Source organism: Siniperca chuatsi, linkage group LG16, assembly GCF_020085105.1.
Source record: "Siniperca chuatsi isolate FFG_IHB_CAS linkage group LG16, ASM2008510v1, whole genome shotgun sequence".
Classification (NCBI taxonomy): domain Eukaryota; kingdom Metazoa; phylum Chordata; class Actinopteri; order Centrarchiformes; family Sinipercidae; genus Siniperca; species Siniperca chuatsi.
In genome coordinates, this window is record NC_058057.1 from 23,544,240 (window position 1) to 23,563,461 (window position 19,222).

A 19,222-nucleotide genomic window follows, 5' to 3' on the forward strand; every position below is an offset into this window, starting at 1 on the left:
AATAAGATAATGATAATTACCCACTAATGTACCTCACTGCAGCTCAGGAGGCTTTTGCACTCATGGCTCATCACATTGTTCAGCCAAGTAGAATTCAAAACCATTATAGTGATCAGACATTACGTCAAAACACCACCAGGATGTACAGTAAGTTTGTGGACAGAAAAATATGGCTTTCACCTCTAAAACACATTGATTAGTTGATTGGGTCAGTAGTTCAATATTTAAAAGATATCACTAGTTGTTACTCACAAATAATCACATCTTTGGCATTACTATTTTATCCCTAAATATGTTTTTGTCTTTAATAAGTTCTAGATTTTAGGAGATGCATGACAGCATTAATCTGCAAATGTACAGCAATACTGTAACAAATAAATCTCAACTCAATGTCCACTTACCAGCTTTTCCTAGCTTTCAACTACATCTCACGGTCTTCATCAGCAAGTGGAACTGGGTCAGGTGTCATCAGATAAGCTAAGTGTGGAAAGTCAGTCACATGATAACAAGTTATTTATTGTGACAACATATCAATTAAATTTATTCAGCCAATCTCAATTTGCTGATGAAGACTATGACATGAGGTTAGTAGTAAGTGGCCCTTGAGTTGAGATTATTTTGTCACACAAACTGATCCCAAGATCAAGAATAAACTTGTATACTCAAGAAAACAAAACTTAATTTTTCAATCAACCAATAAATAAATAAATCTAAGAAAGTAGAATAATTACTAATTCATGAGGTAAGGATTTCTGTAGTCAGAGACAACTCTACTACATTCCCGAAGGAGACTGTATCTTTAACTCCATTGGATAAATTAAGGGTTAAGGCTCGAGGTAAGAGGACAGGATAGTTTGGCATGCAGCAGTAATGATGAAGCTAATTACTCGCTAAACTAGTTTTCCACTGAACTGACCACCCTCTGCAGCCCCTTCTCTAAAAGCATTTTGCTAGTGAAATGACACATCAATAGTTGTTGCAGCAATTAAATGCCGCGTCTCCCCGTTGCCCTTCTTCCACACGGTTAACGATTTTATCCCCAAGTGTGCAGAAATCAATACACTGTTACCAAAATGCAGTCATTCATAACTTCAAGGCTTTACTTTTGATATCAGCCTGCTCTTTGGTCTCCAACTTGCTTTCAAAATGTGAAATTGTGGTAAGAGGTCACAGAACTGGTGTTTCATATTGTCTGTGACTGCCTTTTATAATATACTGCATGTCAGTGTATGTTGCAGACTAGCTGCAGGAATGTGTGACTGAAATACATTTTGACACACAGTTTGACACTTTTATGAAGGTTTTTTTCAGTTCCTGGTCTCTCTTGTGAAAGAAATTTGATCTTTAAGGAATAGTTTGACATTTACACTCGCTTTCTAAGATGAGAAGATCAATGCCTCTCTGATGTCTGTCTGTTTGTTAAATAAAATGCTACAGTTAGCTTAGCTTAGCACAAAGACTGGAAATGGGGGGAAATCGCTACAGAGGGTAACAAAATCCACCAGCCAGCACCTCTAAATCTCAGTGATTAACATGTCATAGTTTGTTTGTTTAATCCGTACAAAAACCAAAGTGTAAAAATGTCATTTTGCCATTTTACGGTGGGGTTGTGTGCTGGACTGTTTCTTGACTGGGACCAGTAACTTCATGGAGTTGCTCCGCTGGTTACTTGGGAACTGCTTAGAGCCAAGAAACAGTGTGGCACATAACCCCCTGTAAAACAGCAAATTGACATTTCGACACTTGAGTTTTTCCATGGATTAAAAAACCCTGAGATATAATGTGTTAATTGGCGAGATTTAGAGGTGCTGGTAGGCAGATTTTGTTACTGTTGGACATCTGCCCTCATGCTAAGCTAAGCTAACCAGCTGCTGGCTGTAGTCTTATATCTAAATGACATGAGAGTGGTTTCGATCTTCTTGTCTAATGTATATGTATTTCCTAAAATGTCAACAATATGATTTAATTAAATATATGAACATTTTAAATAAAAAAATCTTCTTTATATAGAAGATGTCAGCCATTCTTCTAACTACGCTACAGTTTCAGTACAGTACTTCCATCAATTTTTCCTTTTATGTGCTCACACCCACTGCACTCATGAGACAAAGCTCTACTGCCACAGGGTGGAAAATGACTACTGGCTAGTGTTAAGGTGGTGAAATGGTCATCATTAGACATCGTCATTATCATCAAAGTCTCATCAGCCGACGGAGAGACTTGAGCTGAGAGATTATTAAGGTGTGTGTGTGTGTGTGTGTGTGTGTGTTCAGGCCTGTGAGATTGAAATAAGAGGAGATTGCAGCCAGTCAGAGTTCGTTAGGAGTCATTAGATCCTTTGAGGTTTGTTTCTATAGAGAACCAGCATCTTTTCATCTTTTATTTCTCTCTTTGATCCTTTGTAAAGCCGATGACACCAGTCCAGAGGAACAAACTTTGGCACCTGCTGTCATTTTTGCCTTCAGCTTTGGGTGCAAACCTAAAGTTTGTTTCTTTATTCTGTAGGTTAGTACATATACGTTTGTGGTACCTTTGTCGCAAACGCTTTGTTAAAGGACTTCATTTTGGTAGCTTTTATCCTGCCAGTACAAAGACTTTGGCAGCACATTGGAGTCTAAACAAACCCCATTTCATTTAGTGAAACCTTTAGCAAAGATTGACAGACTTTTATTGTTTTCTTTATCGGGTGGTGTGGTGTTCATATTACTTTGGTTTGCTTTCATTTCCAATAGCTAGAGTAGTAGTTAGAGTTTCTCAATGCATGAGGCACTGCTGGATATCAGAAGCCAATAATTTCATTATATCCATAAATGCTTTTTGACGTACTTTGTAGTGGCTTTGGATTGCTGCAGTCCCACTGCTAACAAACTACTCCACAGTTCCCTTGGAAGAGGATGACGCTTGTATTTCCGGTCTTTAGAGCAGTTATTCTGAACTAAAGGACCAAATACTCCAGATTTTGAGTAAATCACAGCCTACAACGCTACAGCTTACCCTTAGAGAGACATACGTAGAGCTGCAGTATGAAACAACTTTTCCTCCTGGCTTTGGAAAGGTAGCAACAAATCAGCTCTGGGAAAAGTATCCGACCCACTAGGTAATGCTGGCAGTGAGCGAAAAAAGAAGAGGAAAAGTCTAAAAATAGCACTCATAAGCAATTTAGAGTGACAAAATTTGAGAGTGAAGTGAAGATGAAACAGCATATTTTGCTTTGATCACTACAGAATCTTGTCTTTTATTACCTAATTAAAAAGTTATGACTTATCTCCCCTGTCAGACTACCTCACACTAGTTATTGTTGAAATGTTCTGGAGAGATTTTGTTTTTGTCCAGATTAAACTTTTCAGGGTTTTTCGTGATGGAGTGTTGGTTCTTATAGTAGCCAACAACAGGTATAGATAAGTTGTAAGATGTATTAATTTAACGTTTCTGTGTGTTTGTATTTTGAGCACTGTAGAAATCTTTCTTATCAAGTTGTTTTTGTCTGAGTCTTGTAAGTTTGATTTTCTTAAAATAAGTGAATCAATCTGCAAGTGCAGTAAGAATATTTCAACTTGTTTTCAAAAATCAAGAGTAATTTTTCTTGATTCTACTGCAGCAACATTCTTCCTATTCTTATTCTTTCTTACTTTAAGATACAGACACTTATTTCTATAAAATATATGAAACACTGACAGAGTTTTTCACCATATTTAAGAAAACAAGGCGGCAGTGAGATATGAAATAATAAGTGAAAGGCTGATTCAGTTTAGTCTTTATCTCCCAGTTTGACTTCTATTTCTATGTAAATAATGTAGCTGTCTGCGTTTGTTAATATATTCATAGACATTAACATTCGTTTGGTGTATTTTGACATCAGTTACAGTTTGTTTATTGAACCTTCTTTCTGAAGTTTATTTTGACAAGCAAATGTCAGGAGTACAATGCAGAATATTCACAATTTGACATTCTTCCTTACTAACAAGTACCGTAACCAAACAAGGAAGGTGGAAAAAGGGTGAAAGAAAAGTACAAGAGGAAAGAAAACACAAGTTTACATCTCTGGAATATTCTTATGAAGGATATATAGTTGGTTTGTATAGCGAGAGTAACATAAAGCCAAGAAAGTACAATGGAGGTGGAAAAGTAAAAGTGAGCAGAAGGAACAAAAAAGCCACATTTCTTCAGCTTTTACAGTGTTTGACAGCAGAGTCATATTTCATCGAGCAGCTAGCAGGGACTCAGCTGTAGCTCGCCTGGTGAAAGTCTCAGTGAGTTTCTCAGCTGTGACTTTCTCCCAGCTGACAGATGAAATTTGTGGCATTTCGCTGTCACCGTATCGATCCGCCTGGTATCGCTGTCATTTATGCAAACTCCTCCAAGGACATGAACCGATCGACCCGAGGAGATGAGAGAGGATCACCGCAACCAGACAAACTCTCTCGCACTCTTTCACACTGTCACACCTCAGAACAATGCGCACGCACCAGCATGTGCCTACCAGCAAACCACTGTCGTATTCAGTAAAAGGAAGCTTCTGCTTTGAGCTGACACATTTCTTTGATTATTCAAAATGAATTACTTTAACAATGCTTCTTTTTTTTTTAAACATACACCATTAATGTTAATCACAATCACATGAGCTTTTCCTAAAAGTTGAAATTTAAGTTGAGACTCAACAAAATAAAATTTAGATTTAGACTCCATGGTACTAGAATAACAGTGTAATGCAAAACAGACTACAGTACTTGGGTTACTTTAAGTCCGTGCAGGAAAACAATGAATGATTAACTGAAATTCTTACTGCATGTATGTATAACACATAACACTTAAGTTTTATGTACATGTAGAATAGATGCACCAAAAACATTACCATCTATCAAAGCAGCAACTTAAAAATTCACCTTTCTTTCATCTGCATGGTAGTCTGCATGGTGTCCCTGGTCTGTTCATAGCAGGCGACTTTTCAGATTTAAGCAACATTTTTGCCCTGAGTTGAGCCTCTTAAAGATGCACTAATCAGTATTTTCTATTAACAATGAATCAAAAGACTGCATGCAATGTGAAAAGTGTCGCTCGTAGTGACCAACCCACAGAGAATGATCACCCGACGCTGCAGTTCCCCTCAGCTCGATGTAGCTTTTTAGCGAGTCTTTCAACTCTTACTGTTTGGGTCAGCCTCACTGCTCTCTTAAACCTCTTTTCCAGCCTCAGCAGGCAGCTCTGATAAAACCACTATACAGCACTGAACCGCAGACAAAGTTAGACACTATCTGGTGAACATAGTGGAGCATTTAGCAGCTTAAGATAATTAAGATATTTCCCTCTAGAGTTGGTGGAGACAAAAACAAAGCGTAAAGGAGAGTGAATATTGGACGTTGGTCATAAGGTGATAATCTGTCAGTGTTGGGTTTACAGCTTGTTCTGCTGCCCCAAGCAGCCAAAACAATGATTAATGCAGCTTTAAGGCAGAATTATGCTTCTCAATTAAGGTGTTGTTGTACTATACGTACAGTGATGGTTCTGTTGTTGCAGCGTCCTGCCATATAGGAGAACCTCCTCAAAAACGTAGCTACACATCAGACCCCCATGGGCTGTAGGAAGACCGCAACAAGTGTAATTGGTCAGCTCGGGCTGCTCTGTGTTTCCTTATAGATGTTTCCAGAAATGTTCATGTTTGGTGACAGCGAAGAGATGTTAACACTTACTTGCTTCAGGATGTACATGAACAATACTGCATGACACAGACATCTAGTGTTGTGACAGTTGAAATGGTTAAATCTTAAGATGAACTCTGATACGGGTAACCACACAACACCTCGACAGAGAATAATAATTCCACCTCAAGGCAGGACTTGCTTTAAGGCTGTGTACTGCCTTAAGAGCACTGCCTGAGAGGATCAGTTAAGGGTAAGGAAGTCCCATAAATGGTGTGTATTGTAGTGCTCACAAAGCCCCAAAAGTACATACATACATACATACTATATAATTCTAATACAGAATTGTTTTCTTTAGCATTAAAATCATAGTTTATTTACCTAAATTCCTTTCATTAATAAGTTTTAATTCAAATATTGTAAATGTTGACCCAAAAAATTGGCTGATATCTACAACCCCCTTTAGAAGAATATCTGCTTCTGGCACGTTGCTGGCTTGCAAGATCCAATATCTGTTGATCCCTCATGAATGACAATGATGACAATATTGGCAGCCTTTGTCTCTCAGGCAGCAATTGTCATTTTCCTGCTGTTTGACACACACACACACACACACACACACACAATCGTCTCTGCCTCCTCGTCTGTCTGACCATTTGTCAGGCAGATTACGCTAACGAGTTTGGACACTCATCAGCGATCTTGACAGTCTCTGCTGGTGTATGTATTTACTTCGATACGTGTGTGTGCACGTATGTGTTTGTTATTTTGTTGTGTATGTGTGTTAGCAGACGCCACAGCATTAGGATTAGTGCATTTCATCTGCAGAAGTGTGCTGATGACTCTGGGGATGTGATGGAGATTTCAGCTCCTCTAACTGTTACGTGTGCTCCATTCATTTCCTAAGCTGATGAGAGACTGAGTTGACTGAATAATTTAGACGTGTGGAGGAAAATCTGTTTTATTTTGGAGCAAACTGAATTTTCTCAGGTTTATTTGGCTCATTGCGGTTTGTCGCTCATCTTGGACGTTTCGCTCCCGATTTGTGAACATGAAAAAGTAGAGAAAGAGACTTGACATGAGATGTCCAAATGAAAGTACAGATTATAAACCCTGTGGAATAAAGGTGTGATTTTAGCCGATATAAATAAACTACTTGACTTTATTTGACCTTCTTGCTGCTTCCATTTTTATCTCAACACGTCTCAATATGTGATTTATTAGTTATGCTAGCTTTGTGGCTCTAGGAATAGTAATGTTTGTCTGTCAGTCCACTACGGACTGAATATTTCAACAACTGTTGGATGGATTTCCATGTAACTTTACACAGACATTCATGTTCCACAGAGGATAAATCGCAATGACTTTGGTGATCCTCTGACTTTTCTTCTTGCGCCACCATTAGGTTTGACAGTTATAGTTGAAATGTCTCAACAGCTGTTGGATTGACTGCCATTAACTTTGATTCAGGCATTATCCCCCTTTGGATAACCAATAATAACTTTGGTGATTCATAAACATTTCTCGCCATCATCAGGTCAAAATGTTAAATTGTCCATTACTTATGACCAAACACCTGCTAAACTAAGCCTTAGCTGTACTTTTGTTTAGTGCAAAGTTTAATTTAGCTTAGTTGTAGTTTAGTTTAGCTCTTAATTTAGCCTGTTAGCATGCTAACGGTGTGAACATGGTAAACTAAGAAAGTGAACAAGGTACGTTATATCTGCTAAACATCAGCATGTTAGCATTGTCATTGTGAGCATGTTAGCATGCTGGTGGTAGCATTTAGCGAGATGAGAAATGCTTGAATAATATTGAATTATTGCCCAAATAAAGGTGTAAAAAAACAACAACGTGAAGATAAGTAATACATAAAATATATAAATATATAAAAATATGTGAAACACATCAGGTTTGAACTGAAAAACAATATTATTACAATTTTAAAATGTGTATAAATATCAAGATATATTTGATATACAACCTACAGGCAAAAAAAGGATGATGATCATATTCACATTAAGAGGTCAATAAAATCAAGTGAAGGAATAACTCCCATGGCTGAATACCTCTTGATTATAACATGTCTTAGTTTCAGCTCTGCAGCTGTCAGTGAGTGTGTTTGGGGAATAAACAAATAGGAATTTGAAAAACACCACCACTTGTCAAACTACGTTCTTTCATCTCTCAGCAAGGCATTAAAAGTAGATGTCATTGTTTCAAAGAAAGCTTTTGCTCTCCTTTTTCTCTCCTCTTTTCCCTGCTCTCCCTTTTCTAATTCTGCTGACGGACTTTGGTCCAAAGTAAACAAAGGCTCTTTAGCGCAATTGCACAGTTCAATGTGCTGAATTATTGACTTGGTTTTTCAAAGAGGCAACACATAGCTTTGTTTCTCACGGCAGGGAGAGAAGCATGGCGAGGAGTGTCTCATGGTTTTTCATGTGGAACTGTAAAACCCATTTCTGTCCTCTCTCTCTCTCTCTCTCTCTCTCTTCCTGTGAGAGCAGGGGATCACTGTGCTGTCAGATTATGGCTCTCTGGATGGCTGCATGTATTTTTGGGATGGATTTAAAGGTCAATCTCGTGCACAACAGTTTGCTTGTGTTATTTTTATCCCCAGCAATACAGGGCATCAACCAATTTCTAATTTATAACTGTGGGACACCACTGATGCTTCTGAGCTAATACTGGAAACATCGAGGCATGCGCTGCTTGTACTGCATGCAGCTGTATACCAGCTATATATAACAGCTCATTTACTTGTCATCTTTACTCCTCATTTGCAATGCAGTAGCATTATAAACATTATAATACGGCAGTAATTTGCATTTCTCTGACTGCTTCATGTCTCCATTACATTTGATCTGTAAGCTGATTTGAAGAAACACTTGTAATGAATGATTAATGTAAAGTGTGACACGGGTTTTTATGGTTTTCCTCTAAATATTGGGTAGACGTTGGCCAACGACAGTGAAATTGTGTACGTCTTTGACCAAATGTAGCCATTTATTAAATAGCTTAGAAGTGTTTTTGGTGTATTACATTGCATATTCTAAATCCTAACCCCACTTTAAGTACAGTTCAGCTATTGCACATAAATAGAATTCATTATGATGGTTTTCAGTGAAAGACCTGATAGTATAAATGCTGTATGAGAAGCTTTTCTATCCTACAAAGAATATATTTAAAGGTATTGATCGTTGGCAGCGCTATTCTAAAAACACATCAATATCAACCTTGCTTTCATCTTCACGGTTCCTTACTTTACCCTCACGCTATGATGTTCTGCAGATTCATTTGTAGTGTCCATTTGAACAAAATACATCCAACACAGCAGTCCTAGCATAGTCCATGTTGGCTGAACCCAAGCTATGAGAGCTGGAGTTGGTCTCCCGCCAGTTTTAATACTGTAATAACTCCTGATTATGAACATGTCTAACAGCTAATGGGTTTCTTTCCTCTCTGTTGCAGGTTATCTATGCACTGAACACAAAAAACGATGAACACGAGGCGGCCATCGCCACTCTGAAGGAAGCCCATGAAGAGGAGGTGCAGCAGATTCTCTCTGAGACCAGAGAGAAGATACTACAGGTCTATACTCTTTTATCAGTAAGACACCTGTCGTCTTACTTTTAAAAGAAGTTGATGTTCTCTGAGTTATATCATCTGCCCTACTTTGATGAGAAATGTCAGAAAAGTTTACTTTCTCCATGTGGATATACCATTTAAATGTAAGACGGACACAGGATACCATCGATGTTTGGTGTCCTGAACATGTAGACGGAAGGGAGCTGACTTGTAGATATTTGACATGAAGAGAGGAAGCAGTTTTGTGGATGTAAATGAACATTAATTAAAATAAGTAATGTAATCAATCACTGCTTCCTGGGAGGAATAAGTAAATGCATAGTACAGTATTACTTTTGGAATGATTGACATCTCATGAGTTATAAATAACTTTTTCTGGTTAAATAGATGAATTAGTGGATCAAAGCTTTGCACTCTTCGGCATGGGTACGAGTGGGCTTTGATTCGTTTTTGACTATTGATTTAAGACAGGATTTAAACAGCTTAGGGGACTCTTAAGAAATGGACTCACTGCAGTCAGCAAAAGTCACATTCAGGTCAGTCAAGATGAGACAGTATCACTGTATATCTTACAGTCATATACAGCTGCTGTTCACTAAACTACTACACTATCACATGGCAGCTGATCCACAGGAGAGCCAGAGAGCTGAGATCACATTCAAAACAAACCCATCAATATTTAATCCACTGAATATTAAATATTTAGGTATATATGTCATCACTCCTTATGAGAATTACTTGCTTCCCTGACAGCATTGCGGCTAAACATGTACAGTATATACAGACATTTACATGCTATACTTCTCCACAAAGTCTGCCTGGAGGGAAGTTTTAGTGTTGTGCTTTGAATGAAATATAATGAATTGAACTGAATTGTATGTACCTATTTAATCTTTTAATTTTCACCTTAATTTGAGTATCATAATGAGCTAAAGCAATGCCAAATCTAAAGTGTGTGCATGTCTGCCAGTCTATTCAAAAATGCAATTTTAATTCAAGCTGAAATCCATGATGTTTATTCACTGTCGCAAAGGAGACTTTTATACTTGTATATATTTTCTGTATATTGCTTATTTGTTAGCAGAATACATAAAAATGTGCATAGATTTCAAGTTTGTCAAATGGAGTTTTAAGGTTTTTTCACATTGCAGCACTGAACATTTTTACTATTTTCTCTCAAACTACTGTATTTCTGTCCACGCAATCTGGCACATGTATTCCATGATTGAATGTGTGTTTTGGTGAACAACCAGATTTCTATAAATAAATAAATTTATTTGGAGGATATGCCTAACTGAGCCCTTCATGCTTGCTCCAGTACAAGGGTAAGATCAGCGATGAGATGGACCTGAAGAGGCGGATCCAGTCTCTGGAGGAGTCCATGGAGCTCCATGAGAGGATGAAGAAGCAGGCGCTGGCCGAGTTCGAGAGCTACCGTCAGAGGGTGGAGGACATGCAGCTTTGCACTGAGGCTCAGGTATCACAGAGGAATGATGTAGTGTGTGTGGTAAGAGGCAGCTGTGCCTGGCATGATGCTGCAGTCACAGCTGGTGATCAGTACTAATGTCTGTTTCTGTCTCCTGTTGTGAGGCTGGAGAGTGTCTCTTGTCCGTCACCACCACTGTGTGTTTGTCTGGACATTTGACTTGTTGTGTAGTAGTAGTAGTAGTAGTAGTAGTGATCAGGGCCCCTTTAGGCCCCATCTTCACTAGTTATTTCAAGTGTCTTGTATCCGGATAAAATCCAGTCTTCAGTCAGTCTTGGTTGAATAATTTCAGTGTGATTTCAGAGTTACTTCAAATGCCATTAACACAGTGGGTTAACACTGTGGGTAGCTATTTCCACTGATGCTTACTGCTTACTGACGTAGTTACAGTTGGGAGGAGTAAACATTACATATGAAGACAGGTGCATTTACACCTTTTCAACATCTGGCTAGAATGCGTGTCAAATGCCTCCCAAGGAGGTTAGAAAAACTGAATTTCAGTCCACCTCAAATGCTTCATGGATGCATTTAGTCCTAGCTATTATGATAGTTTCTTCACCAGTTCTTTGTTATATATTTTGTTTATTATAGCATGCCCACGGAAAATACTTGTTTCTGATTCTTATGTGTCCGTTAAAGTTGGAAAATAGGACATCTGGTCTACATTCTAAATCTGTGTGAATAATAATATTAACTGAACAATAGAAACAATACTTTTGCTTGATTCCACCTAACGAGATATTAACTCCCACTGATACAGATGTAACCATGAAGTAAACTGACTAAAAACAAACTTAAAAATTGTTTATGGTATTGTATAATTGAGCCTACCTTGTTTTACTGCGATAAGTGGCAGAGGAGTACCACTCTTCGCGTTATAATTTGACTCTGCCTTGTCTGTTATTTATCAGGACAACACATGTATGCATTTACAGTATATAAGTCAGCCAGTGTGTTTGACCTTTTCCCTATGTGTGTGTATGGAAAATTGTTACAAATGGATACAGTAGTTGACAGAATGAATAGATAGATGGATGACATTATTATATAGATTTATATACTGAGGGTAGGGGATGTGCAGCTCTGTGTCGAGGTACAAGGGAAGGGATGGAAAAACGAGCTGTCAATCACACCGTCCACCTGCTCTTGAATCAGCATCTCTGAGACCAATAGCTCTCAGCTCCCTCTGACCTCAGCTTGTGTGTCTGTAACTTCATTCACCTCCCGTTATTTGATTCCAGAGCTGGTTTAGGGCTCTATGTTGCACAAAATTCACCATTCGAGTGAACCTTTTGAGCCTGTGTTCAGGTACAAATTGCAACCAGTAGTTAGTGCGAGTCGCTGATTGTGTAAGTATCTGCTGCCTTCGTAAATGAAATGCTAATTTCAGACTGTGCAGCCAAATTAAATGAAAGGCGCAAATCTGTATATGTAAATCTGGCCCTGAGAGCTGTTTATTATTTACCTCACCTACTTCATGAGCGAATTTAGAGACCATCCTTTAAGTCATTGATTGATTGAAGCAAACTCATGGTAACAAAATGCCACATCAATGCTATATGACGTTTTTCTTGTTATATTTGTTACATCGATCTATAAAGTGCTTACTGGTCAGATGGTGAGTTTCTGTTTAGTGTGTTTGCTGGTTTTCAGTGCTAATTTAGAGCAGACTGGTTGGCAACCAGAGGGTCAAATTCCCCTGAGCCAGTACATCACCAGCTGGCTTAGAGCTTTTTAAAAAGTTTACCCATGGTGTGAGAAGCCTACAAACCCATATACCAATCCTCCTGTTAGCTCAGTCTTTTATTCCTGTCTTCCTTGGCAGCACACGCAGCGTGTGGTGTCCATGTCGAGGGAGGTGGAGGAGATGCGACGGTCCTTTGAGGAGAAGCTGCGTACGTTCAACCAGGCGCAGGCCCAGTTTGAGCAGGAGAAGAGGGCTGCTCTGGAGGAGCTGAAGGCCCAGCACAGACAGGAGATCCAGGAGCTCCTCCGCAGCCACCAGAGTCAGAACGCAAACTACAGCAAAGACCAGGAGAAACTGGGACAGCTCCATAAAGCCGAGGTAACACACTAACTACTTCAAAAGTAGAGCAGCTCCTGAAAGCCAAAGCAACAGACTAAATCACAACAGGGGAGAGCAGAAGAAAGTGGGACAGCAGCAATCACTATGTTATTAAGTGTTTGTGTACAAGCCAGTGAATTAACCTGCTACATCAACTCTTGAGCACAGCAGGACAAACTTTTTCTATACGTAAGGCCCCTGCCATTATACCAAAGGGGTGTGAGGAAACACTAAACACATGTTTAAGTAGTTTTATCTCTTTACACCAAATCACAAGAACAGCCTTCTGTTTTTCAATTGTTCCAAACTTTGTCCTTCTGGTGTTGTGCTGATGTGTTACAGGTGGATTCTTTGACAGAGCGGGTGGAGGAGCTCAAACAGGACAAGAAGAGACTGGTGGAGGAGTACGAGGCCAAGCTCAGCAAGGTACAGTACTGTAGCCATTATATAGGACATTTACTGCTTGCACACACACTGCAAACAACCTGGTCGATGCTTTCTGACAACTTTTGGGATATCAGGCTCTAATTACATCTATGTGGTGGCCTAAAAAGGTATATTTTATAAAGGAAATCCATGTATGTATAAACTTAATAAATGCATGATGGTGGAGTCTGTCCTGTACAGTATCAGATGATAAACTTCAACAGATGTGCATGAATTTATGCAAATGTGTTTTCTATTATATTGAGTGGAGAATGTTTTTTTCTTTGAAACCAAGGACACTAACCTCAAGTTTCACATTATGCCCCAGTTTTCAGAATTTTAATCCATCCTAAACCCTAAAAAATCATTGAAAATAAAACATTCCTTTTAACATCTTCTTGTACAAATTGTCCAGAGATTTAAGGGGTAAAGTAATGCTGTCATAGCACTGTACAAATCTCATGTGGAACTACTTGAATTGTTTTAACGTTACAATAAAGAAACACTCCAAGGTGTTGCTAAAAGTAACACAGGCTCTGCTAAACCGTCTTGGATTAGTAATGGTTAAAAAAGAACGAAAATTACATTTGTTGGCGCTGTTATGTTGCCCTTGCTGACAGTGAAGGCTGTGATCTGCAGATTCATGTAGAGCGAAAACAGAAAGGCAGAATTTAAATACTGCATTTAGAAGCTATTCACTTCAATAAATAAACGTCCTTACTGACAGTGAACACTGTCAGCCAAGTCATTTTGGCTTCAGTTTTCACTTGCGTTGATTATTTTAGCATGAGACTGCATTTTGATGAGAAAGCTTTTCAAACCGTCCAAATTGTTTTCCAATTGCAATCGCAATTTTTCTAAAGAAAAAAAAGTGGGAAAAGTCAGTAAAGAAGTAAAATAAAGCACAGTGTCCATGCTAGAGGCTTGTTGCTTTGTTTTATACTTAGTTGGATTAAGGTGTTTTTTCACAGTGATAGACACACCAGTCTGTCTGTCCCCAGGCTCAAGCCTTTTATGAGCGCGAGCTGGAAGCCATGAAGAGAACTCAGCAGCTGACTGCCGACAACCTGATGGCATGGAAACGCACCGAGGCTGAGCTGCGGCGGGAATTTCAGACTCAAGAGGCGGCACTCCAGAAAACCCTTGGAAAACTGAGGGCCGAGCTGGCCAGGGTAACAGATGAAGCTCGGGAAAACCGGGAGAGGTCCCACAAGCTTCAGGCGTCACTCACCACCGCTGAGAGCAGCATCAAGGTGAGTCTGAACCCCAAGTAGCTGATCACACACCACCATCTTTGGAGTCACATGCTTTTCCTGTACCTGGACTATAAAGACTAGACAGGACAGGGATGGTGAAACAGTACCAGAAAGAACATCCTGTAATTTAATCGAACAAAGTCTATGATTGGTCATATTCTGATGCAGTTTTAATGGACAGCCTACAAAATGTGTCCTCTGTAATAGATGATAAAATGGGTGTATAAAGTAAAATGGGTATATGGGATAAAATTAGATAAATTGGGTAATAGTTTAAATGAATGGATGTTCAACAAACTGTCTAATCTGAGTCTATTGCTGACATTAACCACTGTCCAAACATTAAATATCCAGACTTTCTTTTACCACTATCCCTGTTAAATAGCAGAGTACACTTTGAGTGTGCTTTGTTGGCTTTATTAAGCTGAAAACATTAAAGTTTCAACCGGTTATCTATCACCTTTTTCTATGTCAATTATATGCATTACGGAAATGAACAAAAGAGTTGTCTAACAACCATTTTTATTATGTAAAAATGTTTATTAATCAAATACTTACAGTATGTCAACTTTAGAATCTGTATTATTTATTATTTATTTTTAACTCAGTCTTCTGTGCCACAACCCACCTGCATGTTGAATCTAAATGATGGTATTTCATGTAGTTTCCAAGTAATTTGTCCCAAATCTTTGGCTGTGTTAGTATCTTTTTGGGACAAATTCAGCAGTGGTACCATTTCCCTGCACCACACCATCCTGGCAGTAATATGTGCATTTTGTTTAGGGCAAAAATGCAAAAATTCTACTTTCTGAGTTCTGGAAAGTCTTTGGGGTAGACTCACATGATTATCTCCACCGTTAAAAATAAAGTTGACATGTGCTCCAGGGGAATTGGTTAAGCAGGTCTGTTTTGTTGTTATGATATGCTCTGAAGTTTGAGTGAAATTATCACTGATTGCACAGAAGACAGGAAGGGGTCCCTCCTTCTCAGTGTTACTGAGAATATGATCAAGGTCAACAGTGGTTGGTGTGCCTGGAGTTAATAATTTCATCAGTTATCAGAGCAATTAACTGTAACCCAGATAAAGAAACGACAGCAGAGCAACAGAGCAGAGAGCTTGAAACCAACTTCACTTGACAGCTCTTCTAGATTCTGTCATTTGATAAGAGATTCAAGACAGTAAAACAGATATCAGAGGGTAGAAACAATTTGATCCTGTTCCTTTTTAGTCTTTCTTACAGTTCATAGCTGATGTGTTGTATTGCTGCTAAGGTAATACAGTAATCTCTTAATAACAGTCTGAGTCTATTGAGCATATCTCTTAATCCTTCAACTCCTGCTTTGAGTTCATTGTTGAGAGATAAAAGATTTTAATTTAACCTTAACTAGCTCACAGCAGATGTTTTAATCTTTGGTTCGATCATGACATACACTCATTATTCCTCTGGCCTATAGTTAGAAATCATTTGGTTTCCATAAAGTAGCATTTTGCTTAAGCAGAGTGACATTTATTGACTCTCTTCACTCAATTTCTTTTCACTCTGGAAAATTAAAATGTTGCACCAAATCAAAATGTTCCCTAGTCTCAGGAGGCATAATAACTGTACCGGCACACTACATGGGTAGAAATAGTAGCATTAAATATTGACTTAACACCAGTCGAAAGCACCTGGTTGGTGTCAGGATGCTACAGCTTTTTGCTTCAGTGTTCTCTGTCATTCTCCTTTAACTTGTGATTTAGTAGGCAAATCTCCAGAGAAATGCAAGCAAATGATCGCTTGGAGTAACTCAGACAGACGTAATTAATGGCTGACTGTTCACAAGCTTCTGTAGGAATATGCATGCCAAAAATTACAAATTATAAGTGAAATACTCCACTGGAGCTATGTTAAATTGCCGCTATCACTGTATTTGGACTAAATACTTCATTCTCAGGTAAAGCCTATCTGGACTGGTTGGTGGAAGCTTTTCGTGAGATAAAACAAAAACTCATCTGAAGCACAGTTTTCAAGGCCTTTTATATTTAAATAGGATTCAGCCATGTCCAATAAGGATGACTGACAGAAGTGAGGCTCTGTGTGTGTGAGCATGTGTGGGTGATTTTTTTTTTTTAGTGTTTAAATATGATGAGGGGTGAGGTAATGACTAAATGTCGGTAACAATGGGATTCCTCTTGATAAATCATGCCCTGATAAATCATCAGAGATACAATTAATTAAACTATTTTGACCCCTCCTCCAGCCTCAGACATACACACACGCGTTTGTACACTGTACTTGTGGGGACCCCCATTGAGAGAACATGTTTCCTAGCTGTTGCTGAAAATTGTTCCCAACAAATGCACTTTTTAGCCCTGTTTGAGTAACATTTACCAAAAACTGGAGTGTCCAAGAGTGTTCCTTTTAAAAAAAAAAAAAAAAAAAGAAAGTATATATTTGTGACCTGTTTTTAAAGATTTATATAGGAATAGCAATAGGAACAAATGGGCTTAGAATAAAGTCAGACTTACCCTCGAACAGCCTTTTGAAAAAGTGAGGATTAAACAAAATATACCCACTTTCCCAAAATGCCCTCACTATCCAAAAGTCCTCAAAATTGTCATACTTTAAAACTCCAATTGGTCCTCACATAACATACTGTAACACACATGCAGAGACTCGCGTGTTTATACACTGTACTTGTAAGAACGCTCATTGACATTATCATAACTTTAACCATCACAATGACGTAGGTAAACAATTTTTACCCAAATTTAACGTAATCTAGTTCTAACCTCAACCCCAAAACCAACTTTCAAACAGCCCTTTGAAGAAGTAAGGACCGGACAAGATTGTCCTCACTTTTCAAAATTGTTCACAAAATCACCCTCAAGGTCTAAAGCTCAAATTGGTCCTCACATGTTTATACACTGCACTTGTGAGGACCCTCACTGACATAATCTTAACCTTAACCATCACAATGACATGCATAACCCCAACCCTGACCCTGAACTTCATCTGGTTTTAACCATAACCCTAAAATCAAATCATAACCCTCTAACAACCCTTTGGAGAAGTGGGGGCCGAACAAAATGTCTTGATTTTCAGACAAAATACACACACACACACACACACACACACACACTCTCTTTGACAGAAGGTACTCTGTCAAACAACCAGGGAGGGAGGTTGGTGGGGCCCGTGCCCACGGCCGACAAAAGCTTGGATCACGGGCTGACTTTTAGTAGATCGAGCGAGGGAGCTGCTCTGCTACGTACGAAACCCTGACCCAGAATCAGGTCGTCTGCAAGTGATTTAGCCCCAGGTTACCTAAACCTAGCAGTCACAGAGTGCAACTATCTGCTATGGACTCATCAGGGAAATCATCATGCACACACACACACACACACACACACACACATATCACGTCTAATTTGTGTGTGACTCCTCAGTGGTTATTATTATACTGAGATTTCTTTGTCTTAGCCGTAGCAGCTGTAATTATGTTTGAGGCAGGCTGTTTGATGGGATTGAAAGATATGAAATTGCCTCTCATGAGTGCTAAATCACACAGCTACTGTACTGTGTGTTCGTGTGTGTGTGTGTGTGTGTGTGTGTGTGTGTGTGTGTGTGTGTGTGTGTGTGTGTCAGTCCTTGTGTTCGTGCACTTCAAATCCCTCCCTGAAGTCTAGTTCTTGTTAATTGAGCAGCAGTCAGCATTTACATTCTTGATCTTCAGTATTAGTGATATGCTACCAATTTGCTTCATTCTGTAAGTTTGACAAACTAGCTGTGGTAGTCCAAGATGTCTGAAAATGTATGCAATTACAACATAATTGTAACATAAACATATACCAGTTGTTTTTTAACTCAAGTTAAAGTTATCAACCAGAGCACATGGATGTGCTTTTAATAACATTACCCCTTTATGTCCCAGTCTGTTTCTCAATTGCTTCAAATATCAAAGGCTAAATGCTCCACTATGTTCACCAGCTAGTCGCTAACTGTGTCTGTTTGCCATTTGATGCTGAGCATGCTGAGAGCGGCGAGAGTGAACTAAAACAGTAACGTTGCAGCCGGACAAGCAGCTGAAAGTCACTATACAGCTCCATAAAGCCGAGGGAAGCTGCAGATTTGAGTGATAATTCTCTGTAGGTTCATACGAGCAATCCCATTTTCATTGTCACGTTCACAATACTATTTGATTCATTGTTATTATAAAAATATGAATTATAGCCGCATTAAGGAGAATGGGACACAACTAGCCTTGTGCACACGTTGCTTGGATCACCATAATAACATATAATAAAGGGGTTGCAATCAAGCGTGATAGCTCGTTTTACTTGTGAGGACCAGGGTGATTTGATTTGTTGATTGACAGGAAGATACATCAATCAGTTCATGTGCAAGAGTCACTTAAACAATGGTCTGGTTTTCAGTTACTTTGTTCTCTTCGAGGTAATGTCTCTCATGGAAATCAAGTTTAGCTACTACTATGTGTGTTAACAGTTTTCTTTCTTCTCCTCTATTCTGTGTGTATTTGATTCCTCTGCAGGACTTAACCAAGCAGCTGGACGAGGTGACCCAGAACTCAGAAATTGTGGAGATTCGTCAGAAGGAAGCTGAATGTGAACTAGAGGCAGCCAGAGACCGAGTTCAGCAGCAGGCAACTGAAATACTGCTCAAAGCCAGTAAGATCCTCAACTTCTTCTCTTCTCTCATATGGACTTGTATTTATAACGCTTGTGAATACTTGCACCCACGCAACCCACAAGACACTTCCTGGG

General features: G+C 39.0%; 1 protein-coding gene across 3 annotated transcripts in view; it reads left to right on the forward strand.

Annotated features, from left to right (window-relative positions):
• fam184ab (family with sequence similarity 184 member Ab) overlaps positions 1-19,222 on the forward strand; it is a 136,139-nt gene that overhangs the window by 39,354 nt on the left and 77,563 nt on the right. For 2 of the 3 annotated variants that reach the window (XM_044168929.1, XM_044168931.1), the window contains exons 2-7: positions 9,108-9,245; positions 10,543-10,701; positions 12,536-12,775; positions 13,118-13,201; positions 14,203-14,454; positions 18,991-19,126. In XM_044168929.1, coding sequence (XP_044024864.1) covers positions 9,108-9,245; positions 10,543-10,701; positions 12,536-12,775; positions 13,118-13,201; positions 14,203-14,454; positions 18,991-19,126 — 1,009 coding nt within the window. The remainder of the gene's footprint in view (positions 1-9,107; positions 9,246-10,542; positions 10,702-12,535; positions 12,776-13,117; positions 13,202-14,202; positions 14,455-18,990; positions 19,127-19,222) is intronic. The other variant, XM_044168930.1, reaches the window with a different exon arrangement.